We start from the raw sequence: 12,000 nt of genomic DNA, 5'->3' as shown, positions 1-12,000 counted from the left end.
CCAAGCATATCTGCACATCTGAGTTAATTCGTTATTCAAAAGGACTGAGCAGAAAGCAATATACTGTTAAATCAACCTTTTGCTGCATTGTCCTTTAATACCTAATATCACTTACTTGTTAATCCTGTCTGTCTATCAAAAACCAAATCAGATTTAATGAACATCTCATCTCCATAAGCAAGACAACCCATCTCTGCTCCTCTTTTAAATGATCAGCTGCTTCCTTTATTTCTTTCAGAATATCTGGATGAAATCCTGGTTGAGGTTTACTGAAGTTTGTAAAATCACGAAGAGTTGATTCTCCTGGAAGTCTTAAAATTCCACACTCTCGTAAAGATCTATAGGTAGATGGACTTTGTGAATGTAGAAGAATGGCCAGTCTGATCATCATTGGGTGCCAGCTGTGACCTCTGTTTTTCTTAGAAAAGGCGCTTTTCTGTTCATTCCAAAAAAGTTTTACGAAAGGTTCAGTCACAGAGCTGCTATCCATTATACTGAACAGAGATTTGTGCATGTCTCTTTCAATGGGAAAACATTCCTTGGCAAGTTGTTTTTTAATTGATTTTAGCTGTTTATTAACTTTCTTTAGTTGTTTTCGCGATTCTTTAAGAGCTCTAGTCACTATTCCCTTACTGACACGTTGTAATGGTGTTTTGGATGAAACTATTTTAAATGAACGGGTTCCAGTCACACGCTCATGTTGTCTAATTATATTTCTTTTGACCTGTCAACAGTTTGTACAAAGAAAAGTACTAGGTATTTTATTGTTATGATTGGAGATTCCTAAACATTGTTTAGAACGCACAGAGCTAGCATAACTGATACTACTTTCAGATGTTGAATTCATTAATAACTTGACATGACGAAAATGATTAGATGTTTCCGACTGCAGTTCAGAATATGACTGAAGTTCAGGAGATGTTATTCCTGTACAAAAATGAAGAGTTTCTATATAATTAACTAGTTGAAACTATAAAAATATTTGGTATAAGATAATCATTAAGATGCACTGTAAAACTCATGGATTTATATACACTGGCAACAATTTGACAGCCTCCTAATCTAACAAGGATAATCTTATCAGGATCAGATGAATCACAACACCATCCATTTGGAATTTTTAATTTAGTAGATTCTTTCAATGCATCAAATGTGACAGATGGACCAGTAGAACTACCACAAGGCAGAACAGAAGATGAAATTCTTGATTTCTGTAAAGATAATTATAATAGTTACTTAGAATGTTTCAGAATATTTTAATTTCATAATTAAACCAGCGGTTGCCAAACAGGATACGCCCACATTTTTGAGAGATGGATAGAGAACAAGCTAAAACGAAAAGTGATTTTTCCTACAATCAAGGGCCATAATTCAGGAAATTACAATTCAATATGCACAAATATCAAAAGGAACCAAGATCTTTGGGTTATAAACTTACATATTTTAAGTTTCAACAAAATCGGATAAAAATTGTGACCTCTATAGGGTCCAAAACCTTGATATACCATATTTTTTACGTTATTTGAGAATGAGGAGCGGCCATTTTGTCTGGTAGTTTTGAGCCAATTATCACGAAATTCGAACTCAGTCGTCTTTAGGGTGTGACGGTGATATAATAATAGTTTTTTTTAAATCGGATAAAAATTATGACCTCTATAGGGTCCACAAGGTAAAAACGTGATTTTTTCGTACAATCGGGGGCCATAATTCAGGAAGTTACAGTCCTATAAGCGCGAATATCAACAGGAACAATGATCTTTGGGTTATAAACTTACATTTCATTTTTCAACAAAATCGGATAACAATTGTGACCTGTATAGGGTCCACAACCTTGATGTACCATATTTTTACACTATTCGCGTACAAGCGGCGGCCATTTTGTCCGTCAGTTTTGGTCCGATTTTCACAAAATTTGAACTCAACCCTCATTACGGTGTAACGGTGATATACTTAAACAGTTTTTTAAATTGGATAAAAATTGTGACCTCTGGAGGAACCACAAGCCAAAAAACGCGATTTTTCGTAGAGTCAGGGGCCATAATTAAGGGAAGTTACGATCCGATATGCGCGAACATCGAAAGGAATCAAGATCTTTGGGTTATAACCATGCATTTCAAGTTTCAACAAAATCGGATAAAAATTGTGACCTCTAGAGTGTCCACAAGCTAAAAACGAGATTTTTCGTACAACCAGGGGCCATAATCCATGAAGTTATGGTCCGATACATGCCAATATCGAAAGGAACCAAGATCTTAGGGAGATAAACCTATATTTCAAGTTTCGACAATATTGGATAAGAATTGTGACCTGTCTGGACTGACAGGGGCGACGACAATATACGTCCACATGAAAACCTATCAAAATTAAACGATTAAATTAAAAGGCCAAGTAACTTAAACGTGCCTTATGTAAGATTAGATTAAGAGCTGACAATTCTCGTTATATGTGTCGTAATAGTTTAACCAGCGGCTGCCAGGCAGGATACGCCCACATTTCCGAGAGATGGATAGAGAACAAGCTAAAAAGAAAGTGATTTTTCCTACAATCAAGGGCCATAATTCAGGAAATTACAATTCGATATGCGCGAATATCGAAAGGAACCGAGATCTTTGGGTTATAAACTTACATTTCAAGTTTCAACAAAATCGGCTAAAAATTGTGACCTCTATAGGGTCCACAACCTTGATATACCATACTTTTACGCTATTTGAGAACGAATGGCGGCCATTTCGTCTGTCAATTTTGGGCCGATTTTCACGAAATAATAGGTTTTTTAAAATCGGATAAAAATTATGACCTCTATAGGGTCCACAAGCTAAAAACGCGATTTTTCGTACAATCAGGGGCCATAATTCAGGAAGTTACGGTCCGATATGCGCGAATATCGAAAGGAAGTGAGATCTTTGGGTTATAAACTTACATTTCAAGTTTCAACAAAATCGGATAAAATTTGTGACCTCTATAGGGTCCACAAGCTAAAAACGTGATTTTTCGTACAAACAGGGGCCATAATCCATGAATTTTCGATCCGATACATGCCAATATCGAAAGCAGCCGAGATCCTTTGGAGATAAACCTATATTTCAAGTTTCGTCAAATTCGGATAAGAATTGTGACCTCTAGGGTGTCCACAAACAAATTGTGGGCGGCCGGACGGACAGGGGCGACGGCATAATACGTCCACATGAAAATGTGGGCGTATAAAAAGATAGATAAATGGCATTGAGAGTTGGTTATGGGCTTGGTAAGTTAATTAATGTTTAATTCATAATTTATATAACATTAAAGGCCTAAAGAAAGACCAGTAATGGCAGAATCAGCTCTTGCATATAATGCCTGCTTAATTTCATAATTAAACAGTATTTAGATAATGGTAGTCAAATTATTGCAAGAATCAGATTCTCACAATTTCTAGCATTTCACATTAGGCCTTTATAGATGCACTCTTGCATGGCAATTGTTACCAATGTGACAAGACTAAATTTTTACTGGTCCTTTTCACAGAAATTAAATGTAATAAGTAAAGGGGGTTTCTCATAAGAATATATACATATCAATCCCTTGTTGTGGATACAAATATTTTATTTGATATAGGCCTTTATCAGATAAAGAAAATCTTAATGGAAATGTACATAAAGAATTGCATATTACACTTACCGGTGGTTTCCTGGCAGGTAATTTGGGTGTCATTATAGTCTTTTGAGGCAGATGAAGAGTGGGTAAACTTCCAGGTTTTAACTGTCTTCTTATTTTTCCAGTACTGGTAGTAGCTGTAATATAAATATAAATAATTTTAGGAAAGCTTTTGTACATTGCTTAAGCTATGTTGTTGGATATCTAGAAACAATAAATGATAATTAAATCTGTATCATTGGTAGCCCTCTGCCCTCAGACCAATGGGTTTCCCTGGAGCCTGGTGGTGGTGAAGAATATCTGACATGACAAGAAGAGAAACCAGCTTGATTCACCTTTCCTGCACCCCATTCATAAAACATTTATCTCCGCAGATTTAGGCCATTTATACACATTTTTCAGTGGATTCTAAGACCAATTAGATTCATTTAGAAAAATATATATATATATATATATGTCAATTTCTTTTTTTTTTTTCGAACTGAACCATGCTCAACCATCCGAAGGTCAGAGTCAAAGTTCGCCCATTGACAGACCTACGTACTTACAAACTTGAAAAGATATCTTTCAATCAATATCATAATTTTTTAGTTTTGTTCACTTAGCCTTATAATATGATGATGCAATCCAATAACAGAATTCTACATGGGACTTTATTATTAAAGATTATCTTTGTATTAATCCAATTGAATAAATAACATCTAAAAAAAAATAAAATTATCTGCCACTGGCACTGCACTATAAATAATTCATAAAGTATTTAAGTCTTAAATTGGGGCTATGCCTTACTTAAAGTTACTAGCCTAGTATTATTAAACAATTGTCAGTTTTATCATTGAATTGATAATATCAAATTTAAAATATAAAATGATCTGCCATTGCCAGTGTATAAAGTATATGATCTGAGTACCGGTATATACAGTCTTTTAGGCCTATACTACTAGTACTAGTACTAGGCCTAGCTGCCTATTAAACAACTTAACAAGTGTTCTATCATTGAATTGATAATATCAAACTTAAAATGCTATTTCAGCGAACACTTTAAAATTAGGCATTGAACATCAAAAGATTTTAACGAATCCTCAAGTGCCGATTGCTTTTCTGTTTACATTTAGGCCTATAGATATACTACTACTAGTCTACTTACCGGTAAAAAAGCACTCATCTTCAAAATGTCTTGAGCAAATAGTTAGTCTGTCGATGTTCACTCGATCCTCCCTAGTTGATTTTATGATGCGTAATAGTTTAATTTCCTCTCAGGGTTGTTTCTTGGAAGTCTATGGAAGGAGAGGCCACGGTTTCTCGTTTGACAGGCGGAGCATCCGACGAAAACACAGTTGTTTCCCGGCATTTAGACAGCAACCGGAAGTGGCGAATGCATGAACCAATATTTTGCAGACGTCCCATAACATAACGCGATGACGTCATACGGTGGACATTCCCGTCAGTATATATTTCTATGGTAGAACGATAAACCCGATGTCATATCATGTACCTTGTGTATTAGGACTTTAAACCCGATGTCATAGCATGTACCGTGTGTATTAGTAGAATGTTAAACCTTATGTCATTATTATCATGTACCGTGTGTATTAGTAGAATATCGTGTAAAATATATCGTGTCTACTAGTACTAGTAGGACGTGATCCGAAACCCTATTTCACAATACGCTATTTCATATCATGTACCGTGTGTATTAGTAGAATGTTAAACCGTATTTTATATCTTATACCGTGTGTATTAGTAGAACGATAAACCCTATGTCATATCATGTACCGTGTGCATCGGTAGAATGTTAAACCCTGTGACACATGCGCATTAGTAACTGTGCATTAGTAGTATACCGTGTGCATTAGTAGTATATCGTGTAGTATATTATATATCGCATGGACTATTAGGACGTTAAACCCTATTTCACAATAACTAATTGCTTCTGCATTGCCTTATTGTATGTTTTTCTTTGTTCATTACAAATGGCGTTCGAAAGATAAATCTACACGACTCGTGTACTGATTTTAAAATGTTCTCTATGTCTTATATATTGAAAACTTGCAGGATACCCGGCTTCGCCAGATTCGCCTATGGCCCGAATTCGACAGGCACCAAATTCGCACGGGGCCCAGATTCGCGCAGGGCCCAGATTCGCCGTATGTATGTATGTACACCCATCACGCTTCGCCCGGGGCCTAAATTCGCTTAGGCCTAAGTCACCAAGGACTCCAAAAATTAGACGTCTGGGTGTGTGTGGGTGTGTGTGTGTGTGTGTGTATGTATGTATGTATGTATGTGGGTTTGCCAATCACGCTTCGAACGGGTCCAAATTCGCCCGTGGCCCAATTCGCCGGCGGCCCAAATTGGCTCGAGGCCCAATTTTACCCTTGACCTAAAATTGCGAGGGGTCACCCCACCTCCCTCCGGGGCCAAATTCGCTATATTTATTATGTTCGCAAATCATGCTTCGCCCGGGCCAAATTCGCCGGATGCCCAAATTCGCCCGGGGTCCAAATTCGCCTTGGTCCCTCATTCGTCCTGGGTCTTAATTCGGGACCCAAATTCGATGGCGTAAAATATTCACGTGGTCATGCTGCTTAATTTGATACCACGTAGTTATGGAGCGTACACCTATACGTACATGAACACATATTTGATTTTATTTTATTTAAAAATACACCTATAAATTGTAAAATTGATCACATTGCTAAGTCTCTAATGGGGTGCAAGAAAGTTACATTCTGGGAAAAGTCACCTATTTTAGCTGATGTTACTTTTTTAGAGTTGATTCCTGTGGCCATTGCGCTAGAACTTTGGGGCCCGCAGTTTGTAAATAAGAAATTACGGCTTCACATTGGTAACTTAGCTTTGGTTGGTATTTTATGTCCCTTCTTCGCCCCCTTTTGTTAGTGTTTCTAAAACATGATATTATTTTTCGAGCAAAACACATTATGTGGACTTGGCAATGAAATTAGTGATGCTATTTCTCGGCAGCAGTGGGGTCGTTTTCGGCAACTTGCACCCGAAGCAGACCAGTCACCACAGCAGGTTCCCAGAAACATACTGGATGCGATTTACAGAACGAAGTTAACCGATTAATTCGAGCAGCACATTCATACAATACACACTTGGCGTATGGCACTGGGTTATCCTCTTTCTCCTCATTTTGTATTCGAAATAGCATTGTTGAGGTATGGCCTGCAACTTTGGAAATGGTTTTAAAATTTATTGCATCATTGTCATTCAGGAATTTGGCTCCTAGCACAGTAAGGTCTTATGTGTCTTCAATTAGTTATAAACGTAAAATGATAGGTGGGCAGGATATTACTAAACAATTTTTATAGACCGGAAGCTCAGCGCGGGGGGGGGGGGGACGTGTCCATCAAATGGGCACAACACCAGACCCAACTTTTTTACAGTAAAATTTTGCGTAGAATACGATGCCGAAGGGTCACAAAGAACAAAGGTGAATTTAGCAAGTTAATTAACATTTTTATTGAAAGTGTGATTACTTTCGATCATTTTCAGCTGAACCCATTTGACCTTTGACCCCGAATATCTCGAAAACGCCCCAACGGCGGACTGGTTTTCACTCGGCATCGTATTCTACGCAAAATTTTAGCTGACGGTGCCCTAATCCTATAGAGTGACTATAGACAGACATCAATGATAGCATCTTGTGGAATCGGCGGCCTATACACTCATGCCCATCACCGACGCGCATGAGTGCAACTTGATGTAGCATTGTTTCACATGTGGACAGTACACAGTACCAGTTACAAGGCTTAAATAGTGAAGTGGCTAGGGAATAGTTTTTCGAATCATGTACCAACTTTATATATTCCGTATTTAAGGAGTGAAATATACCATTTTAACACTAACTTGCTCGCCATGACAATTTTCGAATCGCATGTTCAACTGGCTTTTTTGCTCGATTTAAGGCTCTTTTCCAACGATTTCCGAACGTTTACTAGAGCGGTGGACACACTAGCCGAATCAATCGGCGTCGAAATTCGCCTAGTGTGTCCACTGTCATTCGGCCGAATGATTCGCCCAAATCAAACAGGTTTGATATATTCGGCCGAATATAGAATTCATTACTTAGCCAATCACCACTCATATCGAGAAGTCACGTGATAGATTGAAGACATAGACGCCGCCATGTTTAATCATGTGACGTGAAAGGTGATGCAATCGGCAGGTTGAATCGGGCGAAGCATTCGGTTAGTGTGTCCACCCATTCGGCCGAATAAAATTCTGCGCCGATTGATTCGGCCGAACGATTCGGCTTATGTGTCCACTGCTTTAGACGAAAATATCAGCCAAATAGCTCTTGGAATGGCTACAGATGCAAGGAAATGACGGATAAGTTTATTGGAGGGGGGGGGGTGCTCTCAGAGGCGTGCCCCGTCTCCGCGGTCACTGCCCTCATTTTTCGGCGCCCCCCCCCCCTTTTCAAAATTCCTAGATCCGCCCCTGATTTGTAGGACACGCCACCGTTTAGTACCATTATCGTCTCCCAAACTCAACAGATAACAAGACTGACTGTAAATAGTAGAGTTAGGAGATAGAGGTTGATATTGTATGACCTAGTTATATACAATACAGATATATTAGCATGGAGAGTCTGAAAGCTTGTGTCGTCATAATAACAGGTATCGTACATAATGTTCTATTATGAATTAGTTATAATGCAGACAAACGACTGTTGTGAAGATCAGCCGACACTGTAAACAATTTATGTACCAAGGAAAATAATGAAGGTTATTTAACGTTTGGGCGATTGGACACTACTATTATGTTAGATATACAGTCGTCTATAAAACTTATCGGGCTAAGATATGTTAATCGGGCAAGAGTAGTCAAGTAAATTCGGGTGTCTGCATAACTTCTCGGGCTTCTTAAGGGTCGTATGTTATGCTGTTAGGAGCAGTTTAATGCAATCGTCTATAAAACTTCTCGCTTTTCATTGGTGCCAAGATGCTGTATGTTTTAATGTACAACTATCGCCATAGTAACGGCTCACGATGCTTGAAGTAAAGGGATTGTACAATCTAACGTGTTTTAAATAGTGTTCTATTATTATACATTTGCAATTATTTATTTGTCAATATTATTGGCCGATTCTAACTTATAAATACTATTCAGCAAAAGCTACATCTACCTATATTACATCCTTTATTTTGATCTCGAATGTTATCTATTACATAGATATTCATTCACCTACCAAGCCCATAATCAGCTCTCTAGAACATCGGGTAGTTGTGATTTAGATCGGATTGAAACACGATCGCCATTTAATTTAAACATGGACAATCGATATTTTTTTTAATTATCGTAACAACGGTAGAAATGAAAATCGAGACTACGCTATTATTTAAACATTATAACTTCACTCATAATATATTCCGTTGCCACTATATATTTTTAAACTAATATAGCGCGAACTGTCAAATCTCTTTATTTAAATCTTACTTAATGCATCTTTAAAGTCTAAATTAAGAAAAATGGAGCTTCTTATTTTGTAATTTTGTTTTACAGTAGAATCTGTATGATCAGCCACACCTCTTCATCGACATCACCTTGTAACCGGTCACGATAAATCCCCCCCCCCCCCCGCAGTAGAAATTCTATTGTTTCATCTCTTTAATCAACGGTCACTTCTCTAACGCGGCCCGGGGGGCTGACAAGGACAGCTGTCTAGTCGTTCGGGTGGGACTAAAACCGAGGTCCCGTGTACACATTGGCGTTCAAGTAAAAGATCCCTTGACAGTTGGAATTCGATATAAGAGTAGGCCGTAGTGCCGGTGTCCGGGCAAAATTTCCCTCATAGCACACTGTATGGCGTATGCCCATCTTCAGTAGCCCAGTTCGGAGCAGAACAGTAGAACGTTAAACCCAAGTTCATTTCATGTCATTTCATTTCTAACGCGGCCAGCGGTCACTATTTTACTAATAAATTTAACAAAAAATCGCCCATTCAACAGCCATTGTTGAATGATACCATCTTGTCGTACTTCGTAGCGCCTCCGCTAATCCCGTGATTAGATCCCCACGGATCAGGTAAACAGAACTGTGAAAGTAACAATAAACCCGGTATTATCTGTTAATTAATCTTTTGTTTTATGAAATGACAAACCTTGATCATTGCTTTTACACTTAAATAAACATCATTTGATACTGTTTGAATAAACTAAAGCTACCGTCAAAGCCGATGTTTCTCGCGATCATCTAGTATCTATTTCCCGTTGCCGCTTTGTTGTTAAACAGAAGTTTTATAACACCTCCTATATTACATACAAAGTTACACCACCTGAAAATCAATGACAAATTCAGTGATGTTTTTTTTGTGACATGTACTCTTTTGATAAAATAAAATTAATTCATGGATTTACTTCACAAAAATAGATAAATATAATCGAATGTATCGCAATGGTAGACAGTAGTATCAATGTTGGTTCAAAGTGACACGTTCACAGTTATATCAGAGATTTGAGTCAAAGAATTTTCGTTCCAAGCAAGTTTCAGCGACGTCCAAATTTACCGATGCAAGTATCGATGTTTGCTCCCAATGCATCCAAACGTACTTGATGTCAGCACTAACAAACACTGAGATTTTATTAAGAGGTCACTCCCGTTAAGCGGTACATCCTGTTAAATTGAGAATAATTCGAATCAACTGATTTCATGTCAATTCCAACATATATTACATTAGATTGATAGCAGTTTTGTTTGGAAATTACAGGTGCGAGTGTTGGTATAGGACGAGGAACGGCGATATACTTCTCTAGACTTGGTTGTAAACTGTCTCTAACTGGTCGAAATAAAGCTAAATTAGATGAAACGGTGTCCCTATGTACAGAAGCTGGCATATCACCTGATAATGTTAGTGTTTAGTTTAATTTATATCAAATCATGTTTAGCGTAGTTCATAGTTATTGCTGTATTTATAGCACATAGTTGTTCCTATAAACAATTAATTAACTATGCTTATTTAAATAAATAAAATCCATTGCACAATTAGGTATTCCAACCAAACAAAAAGTTCCGCAATGAAGGATTAAATGTATATATTCAATATTGATTGTTTATTGCTAAGATGTTTCCCCACAGATTATAACAACAACAGGAGACCTGAGACAAGAGACTACGAGGAAATCTATTATAGAATCAACTATAGCCAAGTTTGGTCGACTGGATGTTCTGGTAAGCATAAATGAATTATAATAATACTAGATATTTATTTCTATGGGCATCATACCATACTGTTAACGCCCACCTGATATATTGAGATGGGTAACGCCCAAGCTCTACAAACCAGGTCATTTCTACTACGAGGACAATATACGTGAGATGGGGTAAGGTCCAGCGAGAAGAGAGAGAGAGAAAGAGAGAGAAATGAGGTTTTACGTCAAACTTGGTCATTTCGGGACTAACATATGGTTCAATGGTGCAAACAGGGTACATTTAAGAATACTCCACACTCTCACGTTAGGCGTATTTAATTTTGTTTCATTATATAATCGACCATTTGAAGTTTGTGTTTGTAGATCAATAATGCTGGAACCTTATATACATCTTTAACTTTATCGACACCTGAAGAAGGTTATGATGACGTCATGGATGTTAATATGAAGGCACCATTTTTACTAACACAGCTAGCAGCCCCACATTTAATACAATCAAAAGGTAATGTAACAAAAATCCTAATGCTTATTTATACCTATACTGCCCTGTCTTTGTTTGATGCCTGTCACTGTGATTATTAATACGTTAGTTATTTCAGGGTTTACCAACATTACATCGTCCAGTATCAATTTAGTTTACGGGTTTTATATCGTCAATATTTGAATATAATACAATATTTTACAGACAGTATAGTCAATATTTGTGTATAATATATTACAGGTTGTATAATCAGTGTTTAATATATAATATTTTACAGGGTGTATAGTCAATTTTTAATATACAATATTTTACAGGGTGTATAGTCAATGTTTCAAGTATATGCGGATCTAAAGCGGTGAGTAAATGGTGTATATCTAAAATATGAGTCTCGGCGGAATTATTCCACCCCAAAATAGCGATAATTACCTAACAGCATATTTCATGTAATAAAAAGTAAAGATTTTTTAAATTCCTGAGCATAAAATCAAAGCAACTATAAAATGTTATTTAAATTATTTTGATATAATGTATAAAGTTATACAATATTCTAATAAATCTAGGGTATTCCTGTGTGCAAAGTTATACAGTAGTATCTGGTATATACATGTGTATAACGTTATACAATAGTATCTACTATATAACTGTGAATAAAGATATACAATAGTAATTACCTGGCAATAAAGTTATACAATAATATCCAGTATCTAC

General features: G+C 37.0%; 1 protein-coding gene and 1 long non-coding RNA gene across 3 annotated transcripts in view; one reads left to right on the top strand and one right to left on the bottom strand.

Annotated features, from left to right (window-relative positions):
• Positions 1-12,000, top strand: part of LOC126816614 (3-oxoacyl-[acyl-carrier-protein] reductase FabG) — a 121,726-nt gene that overhangs the window by 106,469 nt on the left and 3,257 nt on the right. The window contains exons 1-5 of one of the 2 annotated variants that reach the window (XM_050543312.2): positions 8,032-8,279; positions 10,370-10,509; positions 10,738-10,830; positions 11,175-11,313; positions 11,607-11,647. In XM_050543312.2, the coding sequence (XP_050399269.2) occupies positions 8,243-8,279; positions 10,370-10,509; positions 10,738-10,830; positions 11,175-11,313; positions 11,607-11,647 (450 nt within the window). In that variant the 5' untranslated portion in view covers positions 8,032-8,242. Of the gene's footprint in view, positions 1-8,031; positions 8,280-10,369; positions 10,510-10,737; positions 10,831-11,174; positions 11,314-11,606; positions 11,648-12,000 lie in introns of those variants that run through there. The other variant, XM_056102093.1, reaches the window with a different exon arrangement.
• Positions 997-5,123, bottom strand: LOC126816781 (uncharacterized). The gene is made up of 3 exons (XR_007678596.2): positions 4,781-5,123; positions 3,658-3,770; positions 997-1,211 (listed from the first exon to the last, which is right to left on the bottom strand). It is a non-coding gene; the product is annotated as an uncharacterized LOC126816781 (long non-coding RNA).

Source organism: Patella vulgata, chromosome 1 (assembly GCF_932274485.2).
Source record: "Patella vulgata chromosome 1, xgPatVulg1.2, whole genome shotgun sequence".
NCBI lineage: Eukaryota > Metazoa > Mollusca > Gastropoda > Patellidae > Patella > Patella vulgata.
The sequence above is the reverse complement of the archived record's forward strand: the minus strand, read 5'-3'. Positions and strand labels throughout refer to the sequence as shown.